The following is a 13,147-nucleotide window of genomic DNA, read 5'->3' on the forward strand; positions in this document are numbered from 1 at the left end:
CCCCCCTCCTCACCCCACTCCCCTCCCCACTCCCCTCCCACTAACCCACCTGCCTGGCCTGCGATCCCCCCCGAGGGCAGTTCCCATGGATGGTGCCAAGTTGAGAATGCTCTGTAGGGTCTGGGGGAGAGGCAGGCAGGAATGATAAGAGTAAAGCCGGCTGCAGATAGAGACATGCCCATTCTGCCTGGCAGTGAAGATGGCCATCATTCTTTCATTCACACATTTACAAGGGCACGTGGGTGGGTACGCACGCACACACACACACACACACACACACTTGTATTGACACTGTTGTTTTATTAGAGAATATAGCTTATGGACATGTTTAAACATACCAGCTACAGTAAGTAGATAGGAAAGGAAAATACAAATGGCATTCCACAGATAATGTCAACATTCTTTTTTACCGGGGGCCATGAATGTGCATATGCAAAGTAGAAAAGCTACACTATTAAGGGAAAAACATGACTTGGGTCTATATTTAACATAAAGGAAAAAAGTGATTTATATGAGCTCATGGTTCTATATACAGTATACATATTTACATTTAAGCTATCCTTCTCTGACAAGATACCAAAGTAATGAAGGGCGGTAACAGGGGCTTTGAGAGGCCCAAATAACCAAAGAATCATAACATCTGGCAATGAATGATCAATCAAAGACTGCCATAAAAATAAGACACAATCAAAATACTATGTACAAAAGAAATCTAATACAACTGCTGGTCTCTTTAGCTCGAGACACCTCTCCCATCACATCCAAGGGGAAGGGAATAGAAGAGATCCCTGACTGTTTTCAATTCCAGGACAGTTCTGTACAATCCAGTCACAGCGTGACTCCCTCCTCTGGACAGTCATTTCCTTCACGCTCCGTCAGTTTCAAGATTACAACCTTTCTCTGGAGACACTTGGCCAACGAGCTTTGCTGACGATCCAGAAGCTTTGGGTAGTCCTCTGCTGCTGGCTGCAGTGTGTCATGGGGGATAGAGTCCTGTGGTACTTCCTCTGGTAGGGGTATGGAGTCCTGTGGTACTTCTTGTGATACCTCCACCCCCTGGGCCAGCAGCATGCTGGTGATATCTGTGTAGCCTCCCCTCACAGCCAGGTGAAGAGGGGTGAGGCCCTGCTCGTCTGACAGACTGGCACCCTCAGGGCAGTGGACCAGAAGCTCTTTGAAGACCTCACAGTGTCCCCCTTCTGCCGCCAGGTGGCAGGGGGTACGCAGGTTTTGGTTGGTGCAGTAGGGGTCTGCCCCTTCCTCGATCAGCATCTTCACTGTGGGCAAGTGGCCGTGCTGAGCAGCGAGGTGAAGGGCGGTAAGGCCCTGGGTGGTCCGGGCCTGGATATCTGCATCATGCTTGACTAAGAGGCGAGAGGTGCTGGTGTGGCCTGTCTCAGCCGCCACATGCAGGGGGGTGTGGAGGCCCGTGGAGGTCACGTGGACGTCTGCCCCCAGCTCTATCAGGATCCTTGCCACCCTGTACTGCCCCCTATGGGAGGCCATGTGCAGCGGGGTGCGCCCATCGGTGGTCTGCCCATCTACGTCCGCCCCGGCCTGCTTCACCAGCAATTTGACGATGCCCAGGTGGCCCTGCCAGGCAGCCAAGTGAAGACCCGTCCAGTCATCTCTGCCCTTCACGTGGACGTCTGCCCCGCGGCTTAGCAGCACCCTGACCACGTTCTCTTGGCCATGCTGGCAGGCGATGTGTGCGGGTGTACGTCCCTGTGCGTCCGTCTCATTGATGGAGGCGCCGCGGTCCAGCAGTAGGCGGGTGATGGCCTCGTCCCCGTTCTGAGCAGCACAGTGCAGGGCTGTGTATTGGTCCTCGTCCCGGGCGTTGGCGTTGGTGCTCCGGCGGCCCAGCAGCAGCTCGGCCAGGCCCTTCAGGTGCTTCTCGGTGGCCAGGTGGAGGGGGGTGGAGCCGTGGGCATTGGCCAGGTTGGTATTGGCATGGTTGAGGAGCAGGAACTTGACGGCCTCCTCGTTGGCCTGCGTGACGGCGTGGTGGAGCAGGCTGTAGCCGCCCTCCAATAGGAGGTCCACGTCCTGAGGCTGCAAGATCTTCATCAGCTTGGACATATCTTTGGTACGGATGGCATCACACAGCTTCCTCCTCTGCACCTCCCCAGAGTCTAAACAACATGGAGATAGAAGACACAGTATAGAGTCAGGGACAAAACCACAAAGAAATTATCCTAAAGTTAAAGAGACACTTTGCATACTCCAGAAGTCATTCAGAACTGTACTACTTATATGTACGATATAACACCATGAGAAACGAGAATTCCTGTCATCTGTTAAAGGAAACCATAGACAATGCCAAGGCACAGCCATTCTTACCACAGGTATTCTCTTTCTCAAAGGAGAGGGTAATGGAGTCTTGAGAGGAGAAGGCAGAGTCTACAGAGGAGATTCCTGACAGTCTCTTGCTGGTGTTGTCTTTGCTGGGACAGCAGTCCTCCTTCACATGGTCAAAGCTCCGAGATATCCCAGAGTCTACCTGGCTCAGCAGCTCTGATAGGCTGTAGTCTTTCTCTGGCAACATGGCAGACTTGGGCCTGACTGGCTTCTGCTCTTTATTCTGTTGGAGACACAGCTATGTTAGAAATACAATAACAAACCCCTTGACTCCTTGGCTCTTTGACAACCTTTATGTTGACATGTTGTTAAAACATCTAGTTATGTAGCTATGTATACTACCGTCCAAAAGTCTGGGGTCACTAAGAAATTTCCTTGTTGTTTTGCCCATTAAAATAACATCAAATTGATCAGAAATACACTGTAGACATCGTTAAGCTGCCAGTTGAGGACTTGTGAAGCGTCTGTTTCTCAAACTAGACGCTAATGTACTTTTCTCTTGCTCAGTTGTGCACCGGGGGCCTCCCACTCCTCTTTCTATTCTGTTTAAAGCTGTTTTATGCTGTTCTGTGAAGGGAGTAGTACACAGCGTTGTATGAGATCTTCAGTTTCTTGGCAATTTCTCACATGGAATAGCCTTCATTTCTCAGAACAAGAATTACCTGACTAGTTTCAGAAGAAAGGTATTTGTTTCTGGCCATTTTGAGCCTGTAATCGAACCCACAAATGCTGATGCTCCAGATACTCAACTAGTCTAAAGAAGGCCCGTTTTATTGCTTGTTTAATCAGCACAACAGTTTTCAGCTGTGCTAACATAATTGCAAAAGGGTTTTCTAATGATCAATTAGCCTTTTAAAATGATAAACTTGGATTAGCTAACACAACGTGCCATTGGAACACAGGAGTGATGGTTGCTGATAATGGGCCTCTGTATGCCTATGTAGATATTCCATTAAAAATAAGCCATTTTGAGCTACAACAGTCATTTAAAAGCAGGGGAATATAAGTGAATGGTATGTGTGGTTCTACCTGGTCAGTGGTTAGTCCATTGCAGTGGTTATTCTCAGGCATAGGAGTTTGGTTCTTGGACTCCTCTTGGGGTTTAGAACACAGCTCCTCGGCTTCTGATGTGATTTCTGCAGACAGAAGACAACAAAGGTCAGGTTTGATGTACAGAATAGCATCCCATGGTTTAAATTTCACCTTTTCAGAAAACTATATGTACAGTACATCATGACTTTGTGTATGTATTACTACACTTGAATTGTGTTCTTCCTGCTTTCAAGCCTCAAGATAAACATAAACACCCATCCCTTACAGGCATAGGCCCCATTGGGTCTCTACTCACCCTGGAAGCTGGGTCTGGCATCAGGTAAAGGGGCCCAGCAGCGCTGCATGAGGCTCAGGAACCCCATGCAGGCTTGGGGTCGACTCCGGGGCACAACATTGAGATCGGGACGCACCCCTCTCACCACCTTCACCATGATCTGCAGGATGTTGTTCTCCCCTGGAGGAAATAGAGGACATAAAGATACAATCAACACAATATATAAGACACATTGATACACTTCATTAATTTCTCTACTGTTCATATGATAACTCAGTCCAAAAGGTGTACCAGGCCCCATTATACAAAAGACAAATTAGAGCCTGGATCATATCAATGAATTATGCCTTGATCGTGTGCTGGTGAAAGTATGGAAAAGCAACATAAACAAATGTCTGGGTAGGACCAATTCAAGTATGTACCCCTCATTATTATAATCTTTCTGTATGCTCAGATAAAGAAGGCATATAGATGTTTTGTTAGAGGGGTTGAGTTAAATGCCGGAAGACACATTTCAGTTGAAGGCATTCAGTTGTACAACTGACTAGGTATCCCCCTTTTCTTTCTCTCCCACACCAAGCCTGGAAAAACCTCTCAGGCTTTCTTGGTCATGGTATCTTTGTTATTAGGCATTGGGACCAGCCAGCAAGCCAGTCCATGATTCAAAGCAAACAGAGGCAGTGGAGTTAAGCTCAGATCACCCTGGCTTCTTTTGTAGCTTTAATACCATTCAATAGAAGGACGAGGAACATGGGAGGAGGAGAGTGCTTTTCTAGGGCTTCCTTAATGGCGGACACAGGTGCCGGTGCCAAGGATGTCAATGCCCTGATCAAGAGCTTTCAATTCAAAGGATATGCCTGGGGAAAAAACACCTGTCAGCCTGCCTCCCTGGAATTCACCAGGTAAACACTCAACGGCACCGTCAATATGTGCACTGTGACTAAACGTCTGTTACCTTCACTTAGTGAGACGCAGGACAAACTAACATGGGTGGTCATGTCACAAGGAGTCTATGTGCTTAATCACGGTCCAGGAAGCAGGCCTTTTGAGTTTAAGAAAGACTAGGAGTGAATCTTATAAGAAAAACCCTAAAGGACTACAACATGTCTCACACCAATCCTCAACCCATCCATACATTTCCTCAACATGTCTCACCTTGGTAAGGTTTCTTCTGTGTGAGAATTCCCCAGATGACTATCGAAAAGCTGTAACAGGAAGGGAACAACAGGTCAGTATCAAGGAATACTAATAAAGGTGATCAATGAGTGAACTCACTATGTGTTGTCCAAGCATCATTTATAACTGATTAATATACATTCATTTCATATTCATAGTGATTAAAACCAATGTTGTGAAAACAAACAATGGAAGGGAGAATTGAAAAAACAAACACCATGACTAAGCATTAAACAGACAACGTTCCACTCCTCTGGCAGACAAGAACAGAGAGAAGTGAAGGTGAAGAGGCTCACCTGTAGACGTCATGCTTAGTGTCTGACACCCTGTTCTTCTCGATGATGCTCTCCGGCGGCAGATAGGCGATAGTGCCACAGAACCCATCACGGCTGATTTCATCAACTCTGGATAGGCCGTTCCACCGGGCCAGACCAAAATCTGATATCTGAAGGGGAGATTGGAGATACAGAATATATCTTATTAAGACAAGAACCTACTTGATCTCTCCCTTTCCCATTTGTTGTCATGGCTATGGCTACCTATGACTAACTTTACCCTCAAGCTGATGGCTGAGCCCTTATTGTATTCTATGCATCCAGAGCCCTGATGAGGGCAGAGGCAGCCACGTCCTGTCCCAGTCTGAGGGTGCTTCCCAGCCACGTCCTGTCCTAGCCTGTGGGTGCTCTCCTTACCTCTCGTGTCAGGAGTTGAGGCCCTGTTTGACTGTGAGTTACATGTGTGGGCGAGCAGCTGAACACACACTCAGTCAGTGTTGGCAGAGTACTGTACTCAGCCTGTTAAGACAGGCCCAGGCTCCTTGTTTACATCAAGGTATTAAAACAGATGAGGTTCCCACCCATTTCTCCTCCACCTCCATTAGTCATCCAGTGGGAGGTAGGAGAGCAGGTGGGCTGGGAGGGAGACACCTTTCTGCCCGTAGCATGTGTGTGCAGCAGGGCAAAATGAAAGTGAAAAAAATATTTCCTCCCTCTATACATCTCAGCTGAAATTCACACCTGAGCAAATCCTATTAAAGGACATACCACATGAAAGCTCTTGAGTTTGGGCTGTTGTTTTAAAGATAATTTGGGTGAAAGTTTGCTAAATGCACACTATAAGGTCAAATCTGACTTTTCTATTGGACGGTGTATTGATTTTACATATTTATGTCTCAAATGTACAAGCACTGCCCACACAGTGCCCTGTACGAACTCCAACGAACACACCAAGTAACGGTTGTGTCTCACCTTGACATGGTAGTGTGCGTCCAGTAGGATGTTGGCAGGTTTTAGGTCCAGGTGCAGGAGGGGTGGGCTCATGCAGTGCAGGAAGTTCATTCCCACCGCCGTCTCGTGGATGATCCTGAAGCGCAGCTCCCAGGGCAGAGGCTCAGCAGCCAGCAGGGTCTCCAGGGAGCCTGTCTCCATGTACTCCATCACCAGGCCCTGGGGGTCCCCACAGATCCCATACACTGGCAGGATGTAGCGGAACTTRGCCGCCTCCATCTTCTTAGCCTCCTCCAGCAGCTCTGCTCGCTCCCTACAGACGACATGCTTGTCTGTTAACTTACTTAGACTTCATCACATCAAGTGGGCATAAAGCCCTCGTATACCTGTCTGTTTAGACTGAACTACATAACTCATACAGATAACAGTGAATTTAAATGTAGCTGTCTTCATAAATCTGCCCATCCATCTACATCCCTCGATCCACAACAAATTCGTAAAATGCTGTTATTTTATCTTACTTACACAGGTATTCAAAGGCTTGTTAAAATAGCAGCACTTGAAAAACCTTTTACCGTCGACCCAAATTACACGAGGGAATACAAGGAGACAGCAAACTGAGACGCATGAGCTATGCATTAACCCGTCTCTCTGACAGGTTAAATCAGTGAACCCCTGCAGACATGACGAATTTATGGGACAGAGATTCTCCAAGTATGGCAGCCAGGCAGATCTGTCCCAGCGACATTCCTCAGAGAGCCTAAGAATCCAGCTCGGTTTGGAGTTATGAACACAACAGACCTCTTGTTCCCTGTGCTCTTGTTGCTCAACCTTTGAACAATTATCTATTTATTACCTTTATCAGTGTTAGCCTGACTAGGCTAGCAGATGCAAACAGAGCCGTGTAGCCCATCACCACTGACCTCAGTATAGAGATCTAAAGAGAGGTGGCTTTGAAAAAAAACTTGGATAAACTGCTTAATCTCTTGAATAATGTGTGTGTATACGGTAGTGTCTTCACTACAAAGGCAATGAGCAACAACTTGGGTTTTCAAAGGATTCATTCAATATTAAATCAGCATGCTGATAAGATCTTAAAAAGTAAAAGGCTAAATAAACAATGTATTGTAGTCTCTCTGTCACTAAGGCAACCATTTCTTTATGTTTCGACTCTATGCACAACCACTACTTTAACAATTTCCACCGAAAAGTTTACAAAACACATTTACAAGAAGAACGGTGCAGATACAAGTTTTGTAACAGAAAACTGAGGGAGATTTACCGTAAATCTGTTACCAAACTTTTGCATCTGTAAGGTTTTTCCAGTAAATGTTATTTTTTAATTAATTTACTGTGTACATTGTTCAAAGGGTCATTGTGCATAGAGTTGTATGGTTTGTTAAACTTTGAAATCAATGTTTTTTGTTTGACATACATTTCAAAGTGAAAAATTGGAGTCACAGGGTAATTCCGATATCGTGGAATTGCCAAGGGGTATATTACCAAATCATTCAAGTTCAATAAAAGTGTCAGCCATTTCATTAAATAAATCTGACAAGCATGAAAAATCTGTGCAAATGTGTGGAGTTAGGAGAGTGTTTTACACAAGAGACTTTTCTGTTTCCATCTACACGGCACCAGTGTCTAACTCACACTACCTCCTCACCCCGACCCCCCACAAAAAATATAAAAAATACACTAATAATACTACCACTCGCACTTTACTTTATTTCCCCTTACTAGCTCTGACCTTGCTGATAGCTTTGAGGAAAAATTTACTTACAATGACTGTGATGTGGTTGTCCCACCTAGCTATTTTAAGATGAATGCACTAATTGGAAATTGCTCTGGATTAGATTGCCTGCTAAATTACTCAAATCTAAAAATCTAAAATGTAAATTTCAGGCGGTCATTTCAAACAGCTCTTACACTAAAAGGGCATTATCATGATTTTCACAGTATTATTCCAACATCAGTGTGGAAATATATATATAAAACAAGTTTTTGAGACAGGTGGGTCCACCCCAAAGTGCTGTGTGTCATGATGACACTCACATGTCTCCATCAATGAGAGAAGATTTGAAAGACAAGATGGCGGCATACACATTGTTGGATTACTTCATGGAGCTGGCCACTGACATTTTAGAAGGTACATGTTTGGCCGAATCCAGAACAAAGGTAGTATCCCCAAGTTAAAAGTGTTTTATATATATTTCAACACTGAGGTTGGAATAATACTGTGAAATTGTGAAAATTATGATAATGCCCTTTTAAGAGCTGTTTAAAAAGACTGCCTGAAATTTCAACCTGTTTTGGTGGGATGGAGTTTTGGCCTGCATGGTGATATCACCAGGCGGTAAATTAGTTAGACTAATAAGAAAGAGAGTTCCAAACCTATTTGCCAATAACAGCTAGTTTATAGTTTTCCCTTCACCACAGTCCTAGCAAAATTCTTGCTTGAGAAATTGCTCTTTGCTATGAAGCTGTGTATTTTTGTTATTTTTGACCATTTTAATTTAAAACAAACAGTATGGTACTTAATTGTTACCCCCCCAAAATAATTGGATATTCAGAAAAACAGTTGCATTGCACCTTTAAAGTTAGTTAAATTCTCTGTGCAATGCCAAACAGTACCTATCCTGTAACGGCTAATGGAGCATCACATGAGACCGTTACAATTCACTAGCTAGCTTGGAGTCAGAGGAGTGTGTGGAGGCAGGGAGCAGGCAGGCAAATTACAGTTCATGTACTTTGCAGATGTTGAGAGAAGATAACATCTTTAGCTCAGGTTCAGTGGGTGCAATGAGTCTAGCTTGGAGAAGGATGTCAATGCTTGTCATTGGCAAAGCTAAAGAACTTCCTCCTTGTGCTTTGTATCCGACATATTTTTCTTTGTGAATGTTTTTCAAAAGCAATAGGGTAGAGACGTGAGATAAATGGTCATAGGAAGTAACACAATCAAACACAAATAAAGGAGTCAATAAACTCTGTTGTGTTTGTCTGCTAAAGGACGATTCCATGTTTAAGTCAACCTGAGAATGCACAAATAAAGTTAGTTATTTCCAAATGAAACCACATTCATAACTATCCTTAAGGTCTATATGTTGGAGTTCAGGCTTTATTTTAAAAGTTTAAGTAGGCGATTGCATGAATTTTGACCATTACAGAGTAAGTAGGTGGCCAAGTCTCAAAAAAGGCTTTTCAGTCAATGATATTTCACGACTTCACGACGAGTTTTGTTTTGCGTGTTCTACAGTCTTGTAAAGGTGACTGGGACAGGCAATGTAACATCCATAAACTTTTTAATGAAAAGTAAAAAAAACTAAAAAACATACACTACATCGGTTCATCTTGAAACTTTCTCTTTAAAGCCAACTTTCATCAAGGTTTTATATGGTCTATAATTGGGATCTCTTTTCATTATCGTATCTTTTTTCAGCGTTATGATATCTGCACCTTCCATAACGGCTGTGGATGTGATGGATATTGATGTATCATATCTTATCTTCAGAAGCTTGTGCATTCAACACATTTTGTCTGCTTGTTCCGGGATGTATTCTTCAGACTTGTACTGAAGCAATTATTGATATCTTGAAAAGTGTGTGTTTTAGCTCAAATTCTCTTGGAAAATATATGCTGAAATGCATTTCTCATACATGGCAGTACTTTTTTTAGATAGAAAGATGAGAAGAGTGTTTATCAACAATCTGTGAATAGTGCTGGACCCAGTTTCCCAAAAGTCATCTTAATAAGGTGAAGTTCATTGTTAGAACCATACGATTTAAAAAAAAAAATATGATTGAACCTTTATTTAACTAGGAAAGTCAGTTCAGAACACATTCTTATTTACAATGACGGCCTACACCGGCCAAACCCGGATAACACTGAGACAATTGTGCGTCACCCTATGGGACTCCCAATCACGGCCGGATGTGATGCAGCCTGGATTTGAACCAGGGACGCACACCATCTTGCACTGAGATGCAGTGCCTTAGACTGCTGCGTCACTCGGGAGCCCATTGGATCAAGGATCATATTGTTCTTAGATGAACTTAGCCTCAAGATGCTTTTGGGAAACTGAGCCTGCGTCTTTTTCAAGTGAAAGCCCCCCAAAATATACTGACTTCATCCAGTGTCCAGAAAAATGCATTTGCACTATAGGGACATGTATATTGTTTTATTATCATATTTTGTTACAATAGTTCTGAAAAAAATGTTTTATACAAAATTGTAATTAAACTGTTGAAGGTTCATTTTGATATGAAGAGAAAAAAATACCTATTAGGGTATGGTGCCTGGTCTTGTATGATATTCAGACTACCTGTTATTATGCAATCTTAAGGTACTATGCCTTCTGTTGACATTTTAAAAAAACATTCCGAATGACAACAAATTATAGATTTTGATCAAGAAATCTGTAAGAAATGAATGTCTATTTCAGACTCTGTGACATCCATAATGGAGAGTTTAACATCTATAACGGTTGTTTTTCCTTTCCGAAGTAATAATGTAAATTACAATCTTTTTTTAAATGAGCGTTTTTGTGTTCAGCTACGCCTTTCCTTCGAAAATGCAATCCATGTTTTGACCTAAGACTTACAAACTCACAGACATATGCTAATATGTCCCGTCTTCCCAAAAAGCTTGTCCATTTAATGTAACATCCATTCTTACTTGCTTCATTTCTCCAACATATCAATATTTACAAGTCCGCTTTTTTGGGGATACACTCCCCCCAAGGGGTACTATAGACACACACATCAAAAGTTCTATTTATATTCTTTTGTCCATTCTGTGAGACATTTAAGTTGGGATTTTGCGTGCTAATGTAATATCCATAACGCTACCCTAAATAACTCAAATGTAATACACTGAGTTTACAAAACATTAAGAATACCTTCCTAATATTGAGGTGCACCCCCCTTTTGCTCTCAGAACAGCCTCAATTCATCAGGACATGGACTCTGCAAGGTGTCAAAAGCATTCCACAGGGATGCTGGCCCATGTTGACTCCAATGCTTCCCACAGTTGTGTCAATTTGGCTGGATATCCTTTGGGTGGTGGACCATTCTTGATACACACAGGAAACTGTTGAGCGTGAAAAACCCAGCAGCATTGCAGTTCTTGACACAAACCGGTGGCGCCTGGTACATACTACCATACCCAGGCACTTAAATCTCTGAATGGCACGCATGCACAATCCGTGTCTCAATTGTCYCAAGGCTTAAAAATCCTTCTTTAACCTGTCTTCTTCCCTTCATCTAGTATGTCAAAGAATGAACAGGCGTTCTTAATGTTTTGTACACTCAGTGTAAGTGTCTGTGACTAAATCTCTCAACAAATTGTCGACAGCAAAAAGTTCAGCCTGTGGTCTGTGGGTATATTGCCTCAAGTGAAATGAAGTTTAGGAGCAACCTGATCCAATCATTGTATTCAAAGCTGTAAAAGCTCTCAAAACGGGGCCTCTTGAATACAATGTTCCCAACCTCATTCTCTGACACCTTCAGAAACATTAACTTGATATGCCACAAAAAAAGTCAAATGCACTAATATTTCTCACTGCTGGTGAACTTAAATAACACTTGTTGTGCCAAAGGAATGAAAGGATATTGTACAGATTCTTTAAATAATGTGTTGTAAATCATTTACACATCCACTCCGCTACATGTTGAAATCAAGTAGAAAAGTAATATTGAAAGTAAATTAAGACTTGGTAGTCCTCTTTGAGGCTCCCGGAGGGAGCTGGGTCAGGGTGGTGACATGGCGTTCTACGGAGTGTTGTAAGAGAGGAAGGAGCGTGCTAGCATAATATTGAACTTTTCCCCCCAGCACACCATGTTACACGCACACACACCTGGGACAACACCTGTCATACTGCTTCTCATAATCATGAGTCAAAACAAACATCATCACCAAACTGAAGAAGAGGTTACATTCCAGAGACATAGTGTAATGTCTGGCAGGGTCTCCTGGACAAAGGGCCAGGCATTAGAGTACAGAAGACTGATCTGTTCGGCTAGCTCCGATAATTGTGGTGGTAATGCCACCAGGGGTGAAAGAGTCCTCTTCCCCACAGTATAGCAGAGCATGAGGGTGTATCACATAAAAAAATCTAGCCAAACATTCACAGGTGTACTGCTCAAGGGCCCTCCATTGTAACCGCATGTGAATGACTGCTAAGTGCTCACCTCAAAAACATCAACATTTACATARTAGAAATGTACCCCCATACATGTCCACCCTCCAGAACCCACAAGATAATGAGTCTGTGACATAAGGCTGACTAAGTTTCCAGCATACGTCACACCCTCAGATAGATGAACAAACTCATAGAGAACTACTGCTTTTTAGTCTGAAGCCCACAGAGGATATCATACATTTAACATGTAATCTAGGCTTAAATACTTTAAACAACATTCTTCACAGCCCCACACACCATCAATCCCAGAATAAAAACAGCTGTCCAACATACTTGTCATCTACATGAAGGCAGGGCGGGCACTTGATAGCCAGCCATGTTTTCCACTGTACATGCCGGACTTTGTATACTTGTCCAAAGCCGCCCGAGCCTATCTTCTCCCAGCTCCCAAACTCAGAGGAGTCAAAGGTTCTCAGCAGCCCCATATTCCCATGGGAAGGGTCCGCAACGTCCATATCCGTCTTTAGAAAGGCTTGAGTGGTGTTAAAATCCCCAAATCCTTATTGTTTTCCTCTCCAACACACATTCAGAAGAAGTAAACATACACACCTGCCTACCAACTGAGATCTCGCTTCCTTGTTTTTCCCCTCTTGCCTAACTCAATCTGGCCCCTCCTTCTATTCAGGTGAAAGAAGGGGAAGAGCCTATAGTTGTGACATCATTTCCTGGATCTGGCCAGACAGACAGATTAGTCTTTCCAGGTAGCACACCACTGACCAGGTTTATCATTAATCTGAGCCCCAACTCTCTCATATTTCTGTCCAGAAAAAATGTGTATTTGTAAATAAGATGGAATTCAAAAACAGTGGAATGTTGGGATATCACCCAATACCTTTGTCCAGCTGAGAACCCTAACAC

At 43.4% G+C, this 13,147-nt stretch overlaps 1 protein-coding gene across 1 annotated transcript; it reads right to left on the bottom strand.

The window, feature by feature from the left end:
- Nucleotides 1–280: 280 nt before the first annotated feature.
- On the bottom strand, nt 281–12,894 carry LOC111981436 (receptor-interacting serine/threonine-protein kinase 4). Its single transcript, XM_024012703.2, has 8 exons — nt 12,563–12,894; nt 6,112–6,403; nt 5,161–5,309; nt 4,844–4,893; nt 3,710–3,868; nt 3,391–3,497; nt 2,344–2,584; nt 281–2,135 (listed from the first exon to the last, which is right to left on the bottom strand). The coding sequence occupies exons 1-8, from the start codon at nt 12,742–12,744 to the stop codon at nt 829–831; spliced, it is 2,487 nt and encodes an 828-aa protein (XP_023868471.1). The 5' UTR covers nt 12,745–12,894; the 3' UTR covers nt 281–828.
- Between the last annotated feature and the right edge of the window lie 253 nt (nt 12,895–13,147).

This window comes from Salvelinus sp. IW2-2015, linkage group LG20, assembly GCF_002910315.2.
Source record: "Salvelinus sp. IW2-2015 linkage group LG20, ASM291031v2, whole genome shotgun sequence".
Taxonomy (NCBI): Eukaryota; Metazoa; Chordata; class Actinopteri; order Salmoniformes; family Salmonidae; genus Salvelinus; species Salvelinus sp. IW2-2015.